The 22,852-nt window shown below is 29.2% G+C and overlaps 2 protein-coding genes across 6 annotated transcripts in view; one reads left to right on the top strand and one right to left on the bottom strand.

The window, feature by feature from the left end:
* bs (serum response factor blistered) overlaps window positions 1-8,156 on the top strand; it is a 38,170-nt gene extending 30,014 nt beyond the window's left edge. The window contains exons 4-7 of one of the 4 annotated variants that reach the window (XM_016072657.5): window positions 1,511-1,597; window positions 3,401-3,538; window positions 5,587-5,651; window positions 7,732-8,156. In XM_016072657.5, the coding sequence (XP_015928143.1) occupies window positions 1,511-1,597; window positions 3,401-3,538; window positions 5,587-5,651; window positions 7,732-7,794 (353 nt within the window). In that variant the 3' untranslated portion in view covers window positions 7,795-8,156. Of the gene's footprint in view, window positions 1-1,510; window positions 1,598-3,400; window positions 3,539-5,586; window positions 5,652-7,728 lie in introns of all 4 variants that reach the window. The other 3 variants (XM_016072656.5, XM_016072658.5, XM_071183018.2) reach the window with 3 other exon arrangements.
* A 2,161-nt stretch (window positions 8,157-10,317) lies between these two features.
* Window positions 10,318-22,852, bottom strand: part of Hacl (2-hydroxyacyl-CoA lyase) — a 35,815-nt gene continuing 23,280 nt past the window's right edge. For both annotated transcript variants that reach the window (XM_087168458.1, XM_087168459.1), the window contains exons 12-17: window positions 22,627-22,680; window positions 19,870-19,970; window positions 19,082-19,240; window positions 15,729-15,839; window positions 12,420-12,606; window positions 10,318-10,542 (exon numbers count right to left, since the gene is read on the bottom strand). In XM_087168458.1, coding sequence (XP_087024584.1) covers window positions 10,510-10,542; window positions 12,420-12,606; window positions 15,729-15,839; window positions 19,082-19,240; window positions 19,870-19,970; window positions 22,627-22,680 — 645 coding nt within the window. In that variant the 3' untranslated portion in view covers window positions 10,318-10,509. The remainder of the gene's footprint in view (window positions 10,543-12,419; window positions 12,607-15,728; window positions 15,840-19,081; window positions 19,241-19,869; window positions 19,971-22,626; window positions 22,681-22,852) is intronic.

The following is a 22,852-nucleotide window of genomic DNA, read 5'->3' on the forward strand; positions in this document are numbered from 1 at the left end:
TGTAATCTTTTATTAACCATGTGGCAGAATCCCATAGACAAGGAAACTCCTGGATCAGTACCCCCAGAGTTATTGATTTGTTATGGGAACATGGAGGTCTTAGCGACTAGACAGATTTAACGTGCACCAGTCACCATTTACTACTCGGGGAATATTCCGAGTCCTAAGTTTAATACTATATACTTATTTAATAGGTCTGAAATAAATGAGGAAATATTAATTCTCATGAATCTATCAATAAATAAAAATAATAAATTAACCATTTTGGCTGAAAGCACCCTTAAAAAAAAGAAACCTTTTTGTTCTTTCTATTAATTGGATATGCAAATAATTGAAGAGATATTAATCTTATAATTGAAGAGAAATATACATTTTTATATGGAAAATAACTTAACAATGTTCTATGGCAATTTGAAAGCACAAATGTTGGTGTTAAGAATATGTTATTCCTAGTTGTATGCATATATAAATCAATTGTTTGAACAGTTGTTGGACTCTACTTATAATCTCATTTTTATGTTTATACAAGTTATCTCTATCTTATTGTAAAGCTATTAAACTTAGAGCTTATTTCTTATTCCAGCAGAAGGCACTAAAAACTAGACAAGGTATGAAAAATCATACACTTATTAGACTTAATGGCTCTGTGTTTTGAAATGAATGAAAGTGTATACTGTCTTGCTATTCAAATGAGGCCTTTATACGAAAAATTACATTCTTTTGCCATATTTTTAATTAAGACAGTTTTAAATGGAATTTATTTATTTTTTTTAAGAAGCTTCTGATAATTCTATATATTCCTTAAGTTGTTCCGCAGTGGACTGATCGTCAAGACATGCTCCCAATAGAACACAGTAGTCAAGCAACACTGGCTTCAGTCAGTGTGCGGGTGAGTGACCACTTTGATCAGCCTGCAAAGGATCGAAGTGTGTGCTGTATCGATTCTCATTAAACTGTTCTACCGTAAAGTACTCGACTTTGTGCGCAGGTTGTCGGGCTACCGAAGCAGGGGAGCCATTCCCTCTGAGGAGGATCAAAATTGTGATGATATGTTTTTGGATCATCCTCAGCAAAGTTTCCCAGACCGTCGCCAATAGCCCATTATGCAGCCTAGTGTGAGGTAAACAAACAACAACAACTAAAGTTGTTTTTGTTTTCAAACTGTCATTTTATAAATTCAGGATGACCACTGCACTGGAAAAAATTATGAAATTTTATCAACCTAAAAAAAATCAGGAAATTTCATTTTTAGGTATCTAAAAGTCCAATATTTTTCCTAAAAATAGGGACCACTTACTAAAAACTAGAGAAATTCTATAAAATCAGTGAAATATCAGGACATTTTTTTGTTGTCATTTTGAAATTCTACCACTGACCTCTTCAGTTATTTCACCAATGACATCTATGTACACAAATAAAGTTCATAACTTGAGTTAATACCTTTAATTATTGGTGATATGTTTTTGTTCTCTCTCTCACTTTTTTCCCCTTGTTTTTTACAAAAAAAAAGGTCCATTGGGCGGAGGAGCAGAATCTTCATCATCTAGTCACAACAACTCTGCTGCTGTACAAAGCTCAAACTTATCTGTTGTCTCAGGTTTGTTTTTTCTTATCTTAATCACATTGATTGCAATCACTGATATCACATTGAATGTATTGAAAGCCTAAGTTGAGGATAGATTTTCATGGGCATCTTGACCCATGAAAAGCAAAGCTATCCTTTGCTCAGGGGATAAAAAAAAATTTACTGATAAATTGCATCAGAATCACGACATATAACTAAAGCATAGCTGAAAAACTCTACTGGATTTTGCCAGTTTCTTCTGGTCTACTGGTTTTTTGTACATTTCAGAAAATTCCCTAAAATTGCATAAGTTTTTTTAAAAAAAATCTCTATTGTAATGGACTTTTTGCACTGATTATTACTTGTTTGAATATTTAGATAAGTATTACTGATACATAATGAAGCAAGCCTCATTTATAGAAATCAGTTTAAAACCTTTTTTGGCTCTAAAATGTTCAGTTTATTTTTATTCAGAACTCCCGTTTTAAATTAATTAAAAAATCTTTTAACTATCTTTGCTGAATTAAATGCCTATCACTATTCGAAATTATGAGTACACATAAAGCATAACATTTCTATTAAATTTAATGTCCATCATAATTGAAAATTATTGCACTTTTTCTATTTTGATGACTATAAAAATCCCTAAAATTCTCTATCCATAATTTTTTTCTCTATCCCCTGAGCCATCACAACACATTCCTTAGTGTTCAGAATTTTATTTATTTTTATAACTGCCGTTGAACTGTCAACCCAATTTTTCGGGTTTAAGACTACTACTAAGGTTCAGGCTTGTCTTTTTGAACCCAATCCAGAAGACAAGGGAACTCCTGGGTCAAGTATTGGGAGAAATTTGAATTTGTGAAGGAATTTTTTGATGAAACTAACCTGCATTTGCATTACACTGAGAGGAAAACCACAAACACCTCCCAAGGTTAGCCTGACGGCAAGGAGACTATAATTCTCAGACATTATAATTCTCAGCCTGGTTTCAGAGACTTATTTTATGTGGACATAGAAGATTTTTTACAGTTTTCAAAAAATTAAAAAAGAGCCTGCCAAATATGTATATGCATTTTTTCCAAAAATAATTTTTTCTTGGTATGTTAAAAGATAAATATATTGCATACTTTTAAAAGTAAACATTTTACTATAAATTAAAATGTATACTTACAAAAGCATACAATATATTAAAACATTTTAATAAAAAAATTTTTTTGTGAAATAAAGGTAGGTAGGTACTTTATTTATGTTGTACTAGAACTGCACAATGGGCTATTGGTGACCATCTGGAATATATCTCTGATGATGATCCATGCCATCTCAATTTTGATCCTCTGTAGAAGGGATGACCCCCCTGCTTTGGTAGCCCAATGACTTGCGCTCGGAGACGAGCACTTTACAGTAGAACAGTTTAATGAGGACGGATACCGCGCACCTCAGTCCCTACTCAGGCTGGTCAATGTGGTCACCCACCCGCTTACTAACCGCAGCCAGTGATGCTTGACTTCGATGTTCTACTGGAAACTGTGTCTTTACTATCTGTCAATTAGATAAAATGTAACTAATAAAAAATAGAAGTATTTAAAATTAGTCTTTATAAAATTATAATTTTTTTCTCTCACTTTTCTTAGTTTTATAGATTTATTTAATTTTTATTATTATTATTCCATACTATAGTGTTTGCCTAAAGGGGGAAACTTGCAAAACAGAAACTACATTCTGCTTGAAAAGTTTATTGTAGCACTTTCTCTCTTACTCAAATTTATTATTTTCACTCTGAAATAGAATCATAAAAATAAAGGCATGTTTTAATTTGATTGTTTAATTCTATAGGTAGCGTAGTTCTTCCACAAACAATTTTGCAAACGAACAACAATGGGCTTTTTTACCACACTGGTCAGGGTCTTGTTTATGCTGCAGCTCCCAGCAATCTGTCTGACAGTGTTGTTCTAAACTTAGGACAAGAACACAGTAAGAATTTTTCATTTGCACTATTTTTCTTTTTACATGACATAACGCCAACCAACACTATCAGACAGATAGTGTTGACTTTGATAGTGCTCTTTAAATGCCATAAATTAGGGGTGCACAACCTTTTTGAGTGAAGGGCCACTTGCATAGCAGGTAGATTAACGAAGGGCCGCAGGCATAGTTAGTTATGTTAGCGGCAAATATGATAATTTTTATAAAAACAAAAATGTTCTAAGCATTAAATATTTTTGTCAGTAAACTTAATAACATATTTGCTAAAAATGAAATACTTTTAATTTTTTGAATTTATTTAAAAGTAGAAAAACTGATACTTTTTTAAAAAAAAACTTTTTCCATTTTTCTCAATAATTAATTAATTATATATATATATATATATATATATATATATATATATATATATATATATATATATATATATATATATATATATATATATATATATATATATATATATATATATATATATATATATGTTTTGGGGGGATATAAATTTTTACAGAATGAAAGTGCAAAAAATATACATATTTTATAGAGTAATATAAATTTAAATTAAATATTTTAATTAAAGAAAATTTATAATGTTTAAGAAAACCTAAATTAAAAATTTTTTTTTATTGCATTCAGAAGTTCCTGTGGGCCGAACATCAACAAGAAGAAGAATGTTTAAGAAAACCTAAATTAAAAAATTTTTTTTATTGCATTCAGAAGTTCCTGTGGGCCGAACATCAACAGTCCATGTGGCCCGCGGGCCACAGGTTGTGCACCCCTACCATAAATATACAGTCTACAATATCTACTGTTAAGACTGGCATATATTTAGAAATGCTTTGCTTCTAATGTGGTATATGGTTTCAATCTGAGTTATTTTAGTATTCATGTTACATAAAAAAAATTGTATTTTGAGCTACAAATATTAAGGTACTTATCAGTCATGGGGACATGTGTTGATGACTGTTTTTTTGAGTGCCACCAACACAAACATTTGTTCCTGTAATCGTTTAGTATAAATTGTAATATTGTATATAATACTAATTGTAATATTTTTTTTGTTTCAAATTAACATTAATTGAGCATCATCATCGTCAATAATAGTATGGCAATTTTTAACGGTTCCTCTTGACAAATAAGTACCTTTACTTCATTAACTTTGCCTTTAATAACTGATTTTTAAAAATTTTTTAATTACCATTGATTTTAAAATTATTTACTTTTAATAAAACACATTTTAAACGAATTAATATGAACAAAATAAACATTTGGTATCAGATACTTATGAAATATTAATTTGGTGACGTAGTCCACAAATGCTACCACTTTTGTTTAGTTCATTGAATTTATCTGACATTACCAATAAAAAATAATTGAATATTAAAGTAAGCCTTTTTTGATCGAATAGAGCTATAAGCTAGTGAATATCACTGATGTTAATTTAAAACAGTTAAATTTTTGCAGTTAAATTTGAAACAACGCTAATGTTTAACCGTTCAGAAACTTCCATCTTGTTTTTTTCACTTCCTGCTCGAATGGTTTGTTTTAGAATGTTCTAACGTTGACAGTGACCTTCCTCGTGCTTCGAACTATCTGAATGCCACATTTCATCCCATTTGATTAGGTTGTTTAGGAGTCTATATAGGGCACACACAGACAAACATTCATATATATATTTACTCTTGCAATACTATTTGTAATATATGGTCTGTCTACCAAACAAGATGAAAATTTAAAAATCTTGGGAATATTTTAAAAAAATCACTCATTTTCAATTTCTAATTAGCTGATTTTTTTAAATGAATATTTTATCCTAAATTAATTTTTCCAAAAAAATACAAAACTCCTACTAATTGTAATGATTTTTAAAACGTTTTTATTTCATCTATGCCAGTGCTGAAAACTTGAAATAAAAGTAAATTTCAAATCATTCAATGAAATAGATTCAAAATAAATTTTAATCTAATTTTTCTTAGAATTTTACTATAAATAATTCGATAGTACTTAAAGTATTAATTTTGAAAAACACTTTTCTGCAGGTGGTGGTTCACAGCAACAATTTATTACCATACCAGTGTCTCTATCATTATCCTCTGCTCAGCAAGTAAGTTTCGTTTTGATTTTGGTTGTGTGTCTTTTAATATTTTGACCACAAAATGAAAAACTTTATGTATGATTTAATCCTTTGAATTTTTAAATTTAATGAAATAAAGATGCAGTTTTTTTTTTGCTTATGTTTAAATTTCAGTTCTTGTATGCAAACTGTGTATTAGTGTATTATCAGAATTGAGATTGTTGCATACCTGCCAACATTGAAGAAATAAAATAACGGAGATTTTACTATTGACATTTTTTTTGGTGCTACAACTAAAATTTTGATGCATCATGCAAGTCAAAAAGAGAAATTTAAAAGTGGAAATAATATAAGCACTTACATTTAGCAAAGTAAAAAATATGTATATAAATCTTAATCTAAAAAAGATTTTTATAAACCATTATTTATAATTACTTAAACTATTAACATTCAACATACTGCAATACTTGCACCATCTGTTGAGGAATAAGAGAAGTATATTTGCCATTAGCAGATATTTTATCATCAAAATTGTTTTTTTTTTCTTTCTTTCTTTTTTTTTTCATTTCTTCAACGAATACGGAGAAATTTGAGAATATACAGAAAAACAAGAGATAGTTGTAAAATACAGAGTGTTCATTAAAAAACAGGTGACTTGGCAGGTATGTAGTTGCTATAAAAAATTTTATTAATTACCCTCTTTATTTACTTTTAGAATAAAAGGTGATTGATTTCTACATAATTCATTAGATTCCATTGGTCATACAAGATATAATTCTTTTAATTATGAAAAAAAAACCATGGTTGATCATTCACCTACCTCCCTGCTCTCTGAAACATTTGTAACTTTACTCAAAAAATTTTAATATTTAATAATCTTTTGCTCATTTGTAACGAATTTATGGATGTTTCCTTTTAATGCATTTGATAGCTATATTGTTTTTAATTCTTTTCCACACCTTTGATTTTATTTTTTATGTATTTAAATTATTGCGCTTAGGTTCCAATGCAACAAGACTTGTAACCAAATAATAACAATAATATTTCTTATATTTAAATTATCACAATTCCGATTATTTTTGTACTTTTTTCTCGTAATCATCAGGGAATCTGGAGGAAATCTTTAAAAAATTAAATATTTTTAAGATTAAAGTGTATGCAAGGAGTTTAATTTAATTTTATAACCGTCCTTGAAAAGCCGACCCAATTTTTTGGGTTTGCGATTACTAATGTTTAATTCCATAGCCTTGTAATTTTGAATCTAATCGAAAAGGCAAGGGAATTCCTGGATCAAGTATTATGAGAAAATTGCCTCCGTGGAGACTTTTTAATGGAACTAACGTGCATTTGCGTTACATGGAGAGAAAACCTCCCACTGTTAGCTTGACGACAAGGGGACTCTTAACCCATGATCCATCTACCACTGAGGATATTTTACGTCCGCACTGTGATCGGTGCAAGCCACATGCAGAATTCGTATCGACCTGCCTTCACTGTGATTCAAACTCGAGGCAGTTTAATTGGAGAACACAAAACGGCAATTTTAGAAGAAAGTTTAAAGTTTTGTAATGACCTCAAATGTAGTCATTTTAAAAGTTTTGGCCAATTTAAGTAATTAATTTATATTTTTGTCCATTTAAAGGTGGATAATAGAAATAGCATTTGTCGAAATGAATAATTGGCACTTTATTCACATGCCTCTTATCTGTGTTGTGTTCAGTTCCCTTTCATGTTGAATGATAATCAGCTTGTAAATTTCATGTTAAACATGTAAAATACAATAATAATTGATTGCTGACTCACGTGACCAAACATGTGTTCATGTAAAACTATATTTCCCGCTAAGCGATTTCACGTTAATGAGACTTGACTGTATATCTAGAGCGTTCAGAGTTGGCAAATTTTTAAAATCACAGTCTTTAAAAAATACCTCTTTTGTTAGTATGTAAAAATGGGTAAAACACTTAAATTACTAAATGAATTCTTGAAAAAGTATGAATGAAAAAAGATGTGTGACCAATGGTAACCAATATTCAATGCTGGTAAAATATAACTTTCTTTACTTTTATGAAAACTGCAGATTGAAGTATATCTTTTCCTTTTTCAGCAGCAACTTGTTCCAGTCAGCAATCAGAGTTCATCCTTTAGGAAGGAAAAGAATCCAAGAAAATAGTGCCGCTCAAAAAGTGCCTTTAGAATCTCCAAAATAACTTGAGGAGGCCTTATATACAAACAAACAATGATATATTTTCTGTGTTTACCGTACTGTTGTTCGAGATGGAGCTCATCCACTTGTTAGTTGCTGAACAGTTTTTTACTGTGATAAACAATGCCTGCAATTACATATTTTTCGTAACACGATGATATTGAACTTTTACTATGAAACGGTAACTACAAAAAATATTTTTAAAAGACTTGCAATATTTTTTTCTATTCTATGTTTAGTTATAATTTTTTGTGTTGTTTTTCACACTTGTTGAGACTAATTCATCATTATTTATTTTAGAATAAAGTTCAGTTTTTCTTTATGACAAATTAAGTGTGCCTTTCTTTCTTCTTTTTGATGATGCAATTATTTTTCAAAAACCGAAAATTTTATACAAAATTGCTTGAAGCTACTCCATTACTCTTTATATTTTAGTTTATAACCATCGTTGAACAGCCGACCCAATTTTTTGGGTTTATGACTACTAATATTCAACTCCGTAGCCTTGTAATTTTGAACCCAATCCAGAGGACAAGGACAGGGTGTGTAGCGTTTTTAAAAAGTACTTAAAGTTGCTTTTTTTTTTTTTTTTAGGTTTTTTAAAAACCCTTAAAGGTGCTTTTTTTTTATTCTGGGTTTGTAAAAAGTATTTAATTTTCTATCTTTTGAAAAGAGATTTTTTTCTTTGCCGTATCGATTGTCGTTCTAAAATTACAAATGCGTGATCTTCACAATTTTCGCAACAATATTTATCAAAAACTAGTTATTTTACCATGATTATGTAAAGTTTTTGAAATTTTTTTGATTTTATAAATAATTTTAAACAATCGAAGAAAATTATTTTTATTACTGCACAGATCCTAATTATTATTATTTTTTTTTTTGGAAAGTGATTAAATTTTTTTTTGAGTGCTTAAAAAGTACTTAAAAGGTGCTTATTTTATGTTGAAAAATCTGGTTACGCACCCTGAAGGGAACTCTTGGTTCAAGAATAGGGGGAAGAAATTTGCCTTCCTGGAGGACTTTCTGATGGAACTAACCCACATTTGCGTTACATTGAGAGGAAAACCTCACGACAAGAGGACTCTAACCCATGATCCGTCTGCCATTGAGGATATTTTACGTCAGCACTATGGTTGGTGCGAGCCAGATGTGGAATTTGTATCGAGTAGCCATTTCTTGGATTCAAACCCAGTTCACTTCGTTGGAAGACAAATGCTCTACCCCCTGAGTTTTTTAAACCTTAATATAGTCATGGGAAAAATACTTCCCATAAGCAGCATTGATTTTTAAATGTCGATGAAAAATATATTTTTCTAATTAAAGTTTTTGCGGAAATCTGCTAATAACTTTAGAATATACAAAAAAGAAATAAAAATCAATGAAGGGTTTTGCTTACATAAAGGTTAGGATGGAATCAAAAAGAGAGGCCAACATTAGGAACCTATTTGATCATTTTTCCTTGAGTTAGTTTGTAGTTCTAAACTCAGAATTTATATATTTAATTATTTATAAAAACAGAATATCAATTATAAGGCCAATTTTTTACAGTAGGTAAAATTTTAAAATCCCACCAACCTTTCCTTAAAAAAAATTAATGGTCTTAAAAATTAAATTAAGGCAATAATCTAAATGAATTTCTTTTTATAAATTCAATCTCAATCCCAAAACTATTTTAATGTAAAATTACTAGACAAAAATTCACCCTATAAAGAGCAAGGCTAAATATTTTTTTTCAGAAAGCTAAATTGAATCTTCAATAATATTTCATACTTTTTATTGCAGGGTTCAAAAGTTGTCCTTAAATTCTTTTAAAAAAAGAAAGTGTCCTTAATTATTAAACATTTCAATAAATGTCCTGGACATTTCCACATTATCTGGGAATAAAGGCAGATAATATGGAATAGTCTAATTATATTATATTGCATACTTATTTTATTGCAGAATTGATAACTCCAATTAAGATTATAGCACTTTATATTATTTGGGAATAAAGGCAGCATTTGGAATTCTGCACTATATTCAGCTGGTCATGAATATGCAATAAGCATAGCTGCCAATTCTACTGGATTTTGCCAGTTTCTCCTCGTCAACTGGTTAATAAAAATTCTCCTGGTTTTTGTATGTTTTAGAAAATTCCCTAAAATTGAGTAAGTTTCCTTAAAAGATCCCTAATGAAATAGAATTTTTGTGCAGATTATAGCCTGCTTGAATATTTAATTGTTACTAAATAAGTACAGTGTAAAATATTTAGTACATTTTGTAACAATTGTCAAGAAATTTATATTATTTCATGAAATCTGCTGGATTTTTTCCCTATCCATGTTGGTAGCTATGTATAAGGTTTGGTTGATTTAGTAGTTCTCTCTTTGAAAGTCATCTCTTACACAATTTAATAAGAAATGCTTTAACCTGGGCCAGTGACTGCAAACTTATTACCACCAAGTTAGACACCAACTCATGAAATCAACATAGAGAGTAATATAGAAGTTTTTCCATAAAAATTTTTTTATTTATAAATAAAATTCTATAAAAATTAACAAGTAACAAATATAAAATAAGTCATTACAAAACAATGCTTACAAAAGCTATCTTCCAAGTAATATCTCATCACCAATATATTTTACTTTGTGTATCTTTTTAAAAAAAGAAAAAATTGGAGAAAGCAAAAGTTCTTTTTGTTCATAATTTTGATCTTGTCAACCAAGGAAAGTCCTGAAATATTAAAATAGCAATAGTAAGCAAGGATATTAAAAGTATTGGTTTGTAATTAGATTTTAATACAAATACTAACAATAAATTTTTTAATTGTTTGATAAGTTAAAATTTATAAAAAATTATATTTTTAATTTAATTTAAAGAATTAAAAGTATATTTTTTATACTTTTTGCTGTGTTACATTCTAATATCTTATTTATGATTTCATTGGTTTTAATCAGTGTTCTTACTTGAATAACGAAAATAAATAAATTAATAAAAAAATAAGTAACTTTTAAACTTAGCATTATTGATGCACCATGAATAAAAACATTTTAATAACCTGAACAAAAGAATTAAGAATCAAAAATGAAAAAGAATAATTTAATGGGACAATTATTTTGTAAAACATTGAAAATGCCTGGGTTATCTCAGGGTTTTAATTTAAGGTGTTAACAGTTTTATATATTAGGAATTTTTTTAATGATTTTAAAAATCCGTATGTAATTTTTAAAACTATACTGACAACTGCTTGTTTGTATAATTCATTACAATTGATTGCAGGAATATGGATTGCACTGTTAATAAATGAGAATCATAAGGTGAAATTTGTAAATTGATAAAATACACTTTGTAATACAACTTTGAAAAGAAATTGTTTCATCATTGAATATTTATTATGGATCTACTTTAAAAAACGAACTTTTCATACAAGAAATACAAACTTTGTCTTTGGATGTGAGAATGCAGTACAATTAGACTATAAGACAGCAGCCCTTCGTTTTAAATAATCTCATAGTTTAATGCTCACAAACTTAAAAGTTAGAACAGCTAACCTATTTTTTGGCTTATGATAATCACTTTTCAACCAAATAACCTTGTAGTTTTGAACCTAACCTGAAAACAAGAGACCTCTTGGCACAAACTAGCTTTCGTGGCGGACTTTTTTGATGGATTCAGCATTTATATTACATGGAGAGGAAAACCGTTCACAGTAAGCCTGAAGGCAAGGGTAACTAACTAACTAATGATACACTAAAGAATATTTTATATCAGAATTGTGGTTACTGCAAGCAGGGAGCAGATTTCATATCAACCAGCCTTCTCTGGGATTAGAATCTGAAATACATCATTGGAAGGGATTGATCAATTCCTTGAACAACCAGGGTGCACCTCCTGTTTTTCAAACATGCTCTAGGATAATTTTAGTTCTATTATCCCCCCCCTCCCCAAAAAAAAAGTTTTAAATTTTTTTTACCTATCTTTAGTAATTATTTCCTTGTTCTATCAAAAAGATTAAAATGAAAATTCAACAAATACTATACAATACTAAAAACATTTTTGGAAATCGTTCACATATTAATAAAAAAATATAAATACATATTTAAAGATAAAATCTAAAATGCCAAATATTAAAAAGGATTTCACTGATTGCATGAACAAGGGAAATATAATTATGAATTGCTGTTGTCTTGTCTATGGCAGCGCTAAATATTTCCAAAAGTTTGCAGAATCTATAGAAGATTGTTGCCATTGCCTAGAGGGGTTGGACTTCTAAGATCTATTTGACTAGAAGGTATTTTATTTCTTTTCTACCACCCAAAGATCAAACCGACAGAGGCATTCCTCTATCTGTCACCTGGGGAGCATTCTCTAGAGGTTATGTCGGTGAATTGAAATTATTAAATTTTGAATAGTTACACAATTTTTTGCTATGCAATGTTCTTAACAATATACTATTACTTAATATTTTTTTTTATACATATGCAATATTGATATGCAAGAAGAAGAGTTTTGTTTATTGGTACAAATGCAAGAAAATAAGGTAAGGAATCTTCAATTGAATATAAAATTCCAAATAAAATTATTAAATTAGTCTTAGGAGTATAACTAACCTGAGGTTTACGTTGAGAAGTAGGATCGATAGGTATATTTATAACAAAAGGTTGATTTTTCATACTCAATGCTTGTTTTAAACCTTCTCTTAACTCTTCAACACTGCGAACATAAATGCCTTTTCCCCCAAATATTTCACATATTTTTTCATATCTGGAACCAGGCAGAAGACTTGTACCTGGAACACTGCACAAAAAAATAAAAATCAGCTTTAGAACAATAATTCAAAATACCATACTTGGAAATAATAAAGTAAATTTTAGTAACTAATTTTTTATTAATTTCTGGTTTTAAAACAAGTTCAGATTTTTCCTACTAGGATTAAGTTCAATAATTGTACATTCAATAATCATACAAAAAAATTGAACACTGAATAACCTTTAATCTAATGAAAGGATTTTCTCGTACTACGACTCAAATCTTAATGATTCGAGGTCCTGACCTCAAATACACTAATTAATTGGTGCAAAAGATATTAAGTAACAAAATCAGACATAAAAACACTTTCTCTTAATAAACATACCCGTTTTCGACAAATTTGGTTTTCTGAGCCCTAATATATAACGGGTATTTTTTTAAAAATTTTATAACCGTTGTTGAACAGCCAACCTCATTTTTTGGTTTACCACTACTAATGTTCAACTATGTAGCCTTGTAATTTTGAACCCAATCGAGAAGACAAGGGAACTCCTGGATCAAGTATTGGGAAAAATGAGCCTTCATGAAGGACTTTTTGATGGAACTAACCTGCATTTGTGCTACATGGAGAGGAAGACCACGAGAACCTCCCACAGTTAGCTTGACGGCAAGGGGACTCTAACCCATGATCCGTCTACCACTATTGAAAAATTTTTGCTCACTATTATAAAATTTGTTAATCCTAAGATAAATCTGTCAAAAAAAATTTTTAATAATTATTTATTGTTATTTTATTTAAAAATAATCTAAACATTTTATTTGAGATACACAAAATTTAACATTAAATACTGTGTCTGCTTGTTTTAACTCTTTGTTGAGTAGCAATTCTAATTCTACACAGAAACTATGTGATGTTACCAGCTAATATTTTGTAATTGCATAAGCAGGGGTCTGTCCAAACATTTTGTGAAAGGACCTGTTTTTGTAAAATTGTGAAAAAACTATTCATAATTTGTGAATATAAAATAAGCGTTAAGTCACATTCTTTCAACTAGGGTCCTGTTATTTGGTATTTAGCCTATACTGCTCTCAACACAGAATATTCATTTCGGACGAATGATGGAAACAAAATCACTCACATTTTTAATAATTTCAATTGACATATTTTAAATAACAAAAATTAGTAATGAATCACTTTTAATGTGTTATACATTAAGTAAACTTAAACAATTCTTAAATTTATAATATTTTATTTAAAAAATTGCCAGAAACGAATTTTTTTTTACATACTATTCTATTAACTGTCATTCTTTCCACCACCCCTCCGGGAAGGGTTTATTCGATTAACAAAACAATAATGAAGATAAACAAATTTGTAAAGGATCCGAAATTCCGGATTATGAAAAGATATTTTGCGAAGGGTCTGTTAACCAACCCAAATTTTTTCTAAACAGACCCCTGATAAGAATGTAAAGTATACTAAACAGAACGCTTAGCCAAATCTTCGAACAAAAATAAGCACATTTAAAGTAATTTTTAAGCCCTCAAAAAATATTTTTAAGCACTATATACATTAACAAAATGCGAAATGATTTTCAAAGACTTTACATGAATGTGATAAACTAGCTAGTTTCTGACAAAACTCTTTTCTGGATTATATTAGCCACTAAACGCAAAATACAGCAGAGTTGCAAATGAGAGAGCAAGAATCTCACCGAACCCAGCTCAGTAGTCACTCCCAAGTATTTCATAAAACATGTAACAAGATTGGCTTTATCATACGTTACGGACAGACGGCACACGAAAATGGATTGTGGTTGAATGAATTGTGAAAACGTTGAATAGAACAATGTGAAATCCACACTTATGCATTATATGCAGTGAAAATCGACATGATAAAGAAAAAAAAGTCTCATTTTCGGAAAGGGAAAATTAAACACTTTTTGAAAGCAGCTAAAAGGCCTTTTGAAAAACAAAAATTGAAGCACTTTTTAATAGCGCTACGCACATTGCTAAATAAACAACAATAAATTCTGTTTATACTGAATGAAATTTAACTGTCTCATAAATTTAAATCAATAATAAAAGTGCAATGATGATTTAACTTGCCACTGGGTCAACAATGAGCTAAAGAGTTTAATTTAAACATATTATAACGTTCTCGTCATTATTTTTTTCAATGACATATAATCCCTATTTAGTATTAAACAAAATTCTTATTTTTGAATTTTCATTTTAACCATATCATCACACTTGAAAAGATCGAAAAATTTTTCACTTTTATTCACACTATTTTTTCAGTTCAAGACCCCCCTGGCAGAATCACACCAACATTGTTGCAGAATGTTACATAATTCTTGCAGAAAAATTTTTCCTTTGAAAAGTAAAAAAATTTTAGTTTTCTTTTCTACAGAAATTTACACATAAAATTTGAAGCATGCATTTAGATAAACTCATTCTCGGTGTAATGTTTCGATTGTATTTTTGGCAGTTATTGATATTGATTTTCACATGGTTTTTAAATGTCCCGATATATTTCAAACAATATGGAAAATTCAAACATACATTTGAATATTTACTTTTTTAAGGCAGTGATTCTATTAATTTCTTTGTCTGTTATTGCTATAAGTTTCTCAATCGTTTTTAAATCCGATGTTTTTTTATACTATATTATTTATTATAACAACCTAATCTGGAAATGAAACACGCATTTGAGTAACCGCTTTTTAAGGAGTCCGATTCGCGTGATTTCGTCGTCTATCTTTTTTTAGGCAATTACTACTATGGATTTCATGATTTTTAATACATTTTTTTTTATTGTGATGATTATTTACAAAATGCAAAGAAGGAAATAAGCAGTGCGTTTTTCCTCCAACAAAATGAGTGAATATCACCCATAATATTAGAATAAAAATTTATTACAATAGTTTTAAAAAATTTTATGTATTTTTTTTATTTTTACTAAACACAGTGCTTTTGTTATTTTAAATGAGTAACATAAATGCACAAGTATCTTGCAGAAAGATATTAGCGATAGAGAGTTTTATCACAGGTAGCTCAAAAAAATTCTGCCACAGGGTTCGAGACCTAATAATATATATAAAAAATTCAACATCATTTTGTTAAATCTTATATTAGTTATAATTTAATTACAAAATCTGCATCATCACCTGAGTGAAAGAGGAGTATCTTCATCACGTAACATCTGAAAGCTTTCTTCATCCAGTCCAGCGTAGATTCCATTGTTGTTGAAAATAATCACTATCACAGGAAGCTGATATCTAAAGCATAGATTTCAATATTTGGTTACAATACGTATTTGGCCATTATAATAAGCAAACTTTAAAGAATAAATTTATTTAAAATCAAATTATTTTTAATGTGACATAAATAGAATGAAGTATGATTTTTTTTTAAAAAAAAACCTTAAATCAAATAATGAGATCACAGCTGTGATTCACAAAGAAACTTTTAAAAAATTCTGGTGCTTTTCCGTTAGCCTGGTGCAAGCGGAAAATCGAAAAATAATGTAGAATTCCGCCAAATTTCTTACAACCATAAGGGGAATGTTAGTTTGGGGCCACATGCTCTATTCTCTGAATTCATTTAAAAGAAGGCATATTTTCCTTTCTTTCTTAATTTTCGTTTTAAAAAATGATGAAAATTTGGGATTTAGCCAGAACTGAAGAATATTATATATCTTTATAGTTGAACTTATTTTGATACTATTAATAAATATTTGTTTATAGTTGAACGTTTTTGTCTTTTATTCCGTTGATTGTTTTATCATTCACATCGCTTGGTAACTTGGCTTGCGTTTGGTTCAGAATTAACGACATTTAAGCCCGACTAATGGAAAAGTACCAAACATTTGAATGATTATGCCTCGTTTAAAATTCTTCATAACTATACAGATAAATAAGCTTTTTAAAAAATAGGTATATTTTTCTTTTAAAGAAAAGTTTATTTTAATAAAATTATTTTTGATTAAGCCTTCTCTCATTGTAGTTTATATTTTCTGTTGGATAATAAAGGATGTTAGTTACATTGAACATTGACAGTGTAATATTTAACATTTTTTGAACTACATTTAAAATAGTAAATAAAATAAATTTTGTGAACAATTGTCAATGACAACTCACCTTTGACAAGATTTACTAACAACAGATTCAAAAACATTTTCATCTAATTTAATAAAAAATTATAAATGTAATATGAACACTAAAACACTGTTAATGTCATTTTTTGTGGCATATGATTTTTTTTAAAAATGATTGTTTTAAACAAAATGAAAAATTATACTGGCATTGTTGCCATTTTGCACAAGGTCAGCAAACCACTATTGTTGTCTCCATAAACTGTTTTCATAAAGTGGACATCCAACTTTTCAAAACCATGAGGTCTCAACAATAAGTAACCTGTGATTGGCCTGTTTTGAATCTTCTAACCATCTGCCATCTTGTGGCATCGCCTAAGGTTCCGTGTCAGGATTGCAAGTGTTCCAAAAGTAAGGCCTTAATTTTAATAATTTGATTTTAGAAACTTTTAATTAAAGTGATATCTCATTAATTATCCAATATTTATTATTTTTACTACTTTTTATGAAATTATTTAATTTAAATGATTGTGAAGAAAGGAAAGCAAATTAATAAAAAACATTCGTATTCACTTTATCTAAAACTATATTTCACCTCGTTGATTTCCAATTCATGCATTTACTGACATCAAATTAAGAACTTAACTAGATGCCACTCAAGACTTGTGAATTCAACTGTCTGAGATAGAACACAATTTTAAGATTAATATTGATAAATAATACAATGAGAAATTTCATTTGTTATTAATTGATTAAATATTTTCAAAATAATTAATAAAATTTCTACCATTAAATATTTTTAAAAATAATTAACAGTATTTAATTATTAATATGTTCACCATTGAAGAATTTTACACATTAAGTCTCGGAGCTCCGATAAAGGAAGGCCGATCATTTAAGATTCCATAACTGAAAAAAATTTAGAGCCACTAGTCTAGACTATGATGACTAGACATATAGCGATGGATAAACAAAGAAATTAAAGCTAGGATGCTTCAAAACGTCCTTACGCTACATGCTTCAGTGAGTAAATGAGGTACCTCTAAACAAACACAATCATTGCATCACTGCCATATGACGTCACTGTCAAATGCCACTGCCGCAAAGAATTTAGCTATCCTTATTTGCATATAGCATAACTGCCAATATTAATAATAATAATTTCTGAAATCCAACAAACAGATGGCGCTCAGTGCAGTAATGTAGAAAGATTAATTGTATTCAGTTTTCTCTACGGCACTGTACCATGAACATCATTCCTTGTTTTTGTTATTAACCGAGTTGTTAAAGAGCAGATTGTTTTTATTTTGTTCTTTAAATCATCAAATGAATCCATAATTCAAATTAGATACACTCACCTTTATCATTTTCTTAGCCCCACGTTTGGTGCCAATATTAAATAGGATGATCTAAGGGCTTTAAAGCATTAGAAATTCCTTTTATTTATGTATATTTAATCACAAAAACAATGTTCATGGTACAGCGCCATAGAGGAAACTGAATACAATTAATTCTTTTCATTACTGCACAGAGTGCCATCTCTGTTAGATTTTAGAAATTACTATCATTAAGAACATTGGGAAATATTATTAACAGTCAACATAGAAAGGAAAAAAGTCCAGTAGATTTTACGAAATAATATAAATTTGATTTTAGCTGTTGCATAATATACCAAATATTCTACACACAGGGAATTTTAAAGTCATTAAAATACAATAACTTCATTACACTAATAAACTATAAATGGTTTGCAATATTTTCCATTTATGATTACTCATAATTTTGAATAGTAATAGACATTGAATTCATTAAAGATTTAATTAATTTAAAGAAGGAAACTCAGAATAATTTTAAATTAAAAATTATTAAAAATTTTAGAACCAAAGAAAAAAAAACTGATTACGATTCATTATGTATTAGTAATACTTATTTAAACATTCAAACAAGCAATAAAATACTTGAAAACTTTTTTGAATAGAAATTTTTTACTCAATTTTAGGGAATTCTCAAAAATGCACAAAAACCAGGAGAAATTTTATTAAACCAGTAGACCAAGAAAAACTAGCAAAATACAGTAGTCTACTAGAAAATTCAGTAGACTTGGCAGCTATGATATAGGCATTACATTTTCTTCTATACATTTCTATGATATAGGCATTACATTTTCTTCTTTTTTTTATTTAAAAAAACATTCCTCTTTTTAACTGTCTTTATAGGTGTATAAAAATGTATTATAGAGTGAGAATTAGTTATGTGTTCATTAAAGTTTCACCTCTCTAAATAGTACCAGAACTTTGTACCGGTACCGGTGAAATAGTACCGGTGCGGCGATATGGGTTTATAAGTATTCTTCCCTTAGAAGTTTCTTACTTTTGTTATATATAAAGTTTCGTATGGAATATGTGAAATATTCAGTAAATTAATTACCTGAATATAGTTTCCATTTCTAACCCCGCAAATCCAAATGCACTGTCCCCTTGAACGCATATCACACGCTTTCCTGGTGCATGTTCCTGACAATAGATGGCAGCAGCAATAGTTGAACCGAGTCCAAGTCCCATGGTTCCAAATGTTCCAGCATCCAACCTGGCGAAAGAAAGCGAAATTTGCACAAAGAACTTTACAAACCATAAAAATAGCAATGATAATCCAACAGATTCCAATTCCTATGAGAGTAGAAATTATAATAGGTTTGTAAATAAAACAGTAAATTGACACAATTAGGTATGGCATATTACAATATATACCCTATTACAACCAAGCCTATAACTCTCACTGTCAAAACACAAATCATGGTTACAAGTCATCATCAAAATACAATACTTAAACTACTTATTTGCAATGGCTCCTTATTTCTTTTCTTGACAAATATTGAAAAACAATTGGAATCACATATTAGTTTTATCAATGACTTCAACTATTGTATGCTATTACACTCCTGTAATATTTATTGATATTTAAATATATGTAATTATTTATAGACCAGTCTTGCTATAACAACAATTCCATCTGCTTTTATGGATTGTTGTTACAACAGATTTTTACTGTAATTGAATCAATAAATTCTAAAACATGTCATCTATAATAAATTTCCTGTCCATCTATAATAATTTTCTTAAAAAAGTTGTGCATTGAATTATAATTAAGAGCATCATTGAATTATAATTAAGATCATCATTACATTTAAAAGCATGAACAAATGATATTCTTTTTACCTGTGACGAGGTAGCTCATTGGGCAGCATAGTTCTTCCAATATCCATTGTATTGGCACCTTCATTGATAATAATAGCATCTTTAGGAATCAATGCCTGGATCTAATTTTTAAAAAAAGAAAAGATTTTTTACCTTTAAAGCAAAGAACTGTAATAATAGATTTATCAGCACTGAAATATTTTATGAAACTATTCAAAGTACAAAAGTAAAAGTTTTATTAGCAAGACAGGATTATTGAATATTTTAAAATAATTAGTACCCATATGTAGTGAAAAAAATGAAAATAATGAGGAATAATGTTTTTAGGTTAAGTATACAGACAAGAATTCTACAAGGTTTATATTATAGCATAATTTATGTGTTAGTTAAAATATAATCTAAAATATATTTGGCAATTTATGTTATAAAATTGCAACAACTTAGAAACTTAATCTCCGTTTCCAAATTAATCCATCTATTCTTAAATTCCCTCTTCTTCAAAAACTAAAATAAAAGTAAAATTACTCTCGAAAAATTTTTCTTTGTGTGACAGTGGTGTAAGTGAATTTCTTTTAGTATAATATTTAATTTAGGAGCAACTTTGTAACAAACTTAACCTGCAACATTTAATTTTTATTTCAAACGCTTTTTTTCATTAACTAATTAACAATTGAATACCAACTTCAATGGCACAAGAGCCACTACGCATTGGGAAATAATTTTAAAAAAAGGCCTAAATTAGTACTGAAGCAAAAAAAAAAAAAAAAAAAAAAAAGAGGGGGAAATTACAAACACATTTTCATGAGCCGTGATGGCTCAGACGATATAGAGTGTGATATGAGGTGAACAGGATTTGCATCGATCGTTACAAATTTCACATCCGTCTTGCACTGTCCACAGTGTTGACATGAAATATCCTCAGTGGTAGATAGATAATGGGTTAGAATGCCCTTGTCATCTGGCTAACCGTGGGAGGTTTTCCTCTCCATTCAAACGTAGGTTAGTTCCATCAAAAAGTCCTCCACGAAGGCAAATTTTCCTTGTCTTCTGAATTGGGTTCAAAATTACAAGGCTACGGAGTTGAACATTGGTAGCCGTAAACCCAAAATTGGGTTGGCTGTTCAACAACGACGATTATATAAAAAAAAAACCATTTTATTATCAATACCAAACAATGAGGTCATTTCATTTCATTGATTATTTCAACTAATTAATGATTGAGTGGCAATTTTAAAGTAATAACAGAAAATGACTTTATGCACCAATCTGAAATGCCATCACAAAATCAAGGGGAAAAAAGTAAAAGGTTTTATAAGCTAAATCTGGTGGAAACAGAATATAAAAAGAGGAAAATCACTAGAACACTTTGAAATTGATGAATCTGTATTTATCTAAAGCAATGAATTTCCAGTGTAGAGGAGAATCAATTTATTGAAGAAAATATTCTTGAAATTTGAAATAAATAAAGTAAGAATGATGCAAACATTTGTTTGATTGATTAATTGAATGTAGAGTTTAATGTCACAAGATCCAAATGTGGACATGCTGAACATTTGTTTGAGAGAAATCAATTCATTTCAACCATTTAAAATTCTTTGAGTTTATAATCGAGATCCACGATTAAAGTGAAAGCTTATATGTAATAAACGCTGCATTAGAAAGCAGTTAAAGGTTTGCCATGTATGGAAAAAAAATATCAATATTTCATAAATGTACACAGCATTTTATAAACACCACTTTTAATATAGTTTGTCTAAAGTAAGAACTCCCCTAGCCATTTGTCTGGATCTGTGGCGGTGACTATGGTAATGAGGTACAATTTCAAGTGGGTGTGGGGTCATTGTTTAGTACATGTTTTGACTCATATCGGCGTGAGAAATGGAATATTGTTCCTCCGTCTACTGTGTCAGCCCAAGAGTGAAGAGAAGCTACCCTCCCTGAAATGCTCTATTCTTGTTTCCATAGCAGCAGATGGCCTCAGACTTTGAGGAGGGGGGAGTTCTTACCATAGACAAACTATATATGTACATATATACTATGAGAATCCTTGTTAAAAAGGAAGTAAAACTAAAGGTTCAAAAATTAATAGTTACAAAAGGAAATGAAAAACATTGTATGATAAATCAGCATTGAAAGAAGCAGTATAAAAAGAAATTACTTGATTGTCTAATGAAAGCAAAGGGAGTTGAAGGACTATTTCTAAAAACACAGTCAAAAATCCACAGACAATCAAATAAGTTTTGACATTTTTCAATCTCACGTATCCAATAAGTGGTTTGTCAGATTTCAGAATTTTTTTCTTCTTCTCTTGCTTTAATAATTAATTGGGATCTCTAATGTGTATAGTTTTTTTTTAACTTTAGTTTCAGCAAGGGTTTCAAAAATATAAGTCTAGGGTTATGAAAATTAAGGGCTTGGATTATAGAAAACTGGGAAGTTCTTCAAACTGATTAAACTGAAAAATCCACCGAAAAAAGTCTGTTTTGTTACATAAAATAAAGGTATTAGAATTTTAAGCAGTAATAATTGTCTCTTTATTTTTCCAATTTTATTTATAAGAAGTTATTATTAGAAGTATCTTATTCAACATGCAATAGAAAATAGTAAATTATTTTTAGTTGTTGCTTTAACCAAAGCAGTAACTCCAATATACATCAAAATTATAATATGACAGGATCCTTCAACGGAAATCTTATTTTCAATTCTTTAAAAAAGAAACTTTTTTTACAAAATTCTAACACAAAAAACTGTAAAAAATAATAGCAATAAATCTGTTACCTCATTGTAGGCAGCATAATAGTTCAAAGGCATGGTCTTGTCTGCAATCATGTTCTGAAAATATCATTTGTTTTTAAACAGTAATAGTTTTACAACACTTTTAATCAGGGTGCGTAGCCAAATCTTTCAACAAAAAATGAGCACCTTTCAAGCACTCAAAAAATATTTTTAAGCACTATACACGTTAACAAAATGCCAAATAGTTTCCAAAGACTTTAGATGATCA

This window comes from Parasteatoda tepidariorum, chromosome 7, assembly GCF_982258835.1.
Source record: "Parasteatoda tepidariorum strain Cologne lab strain chromosome 7, Ptep-v5.0, whole genome shotgun sequence".
NCBI classification, from domain to species: Eukaryota; Metazoa; Arthropoda; class Arachnida; order Araneae; family Theridiidae; genus Parasteatoda; species Parasteatoda tepidariorum.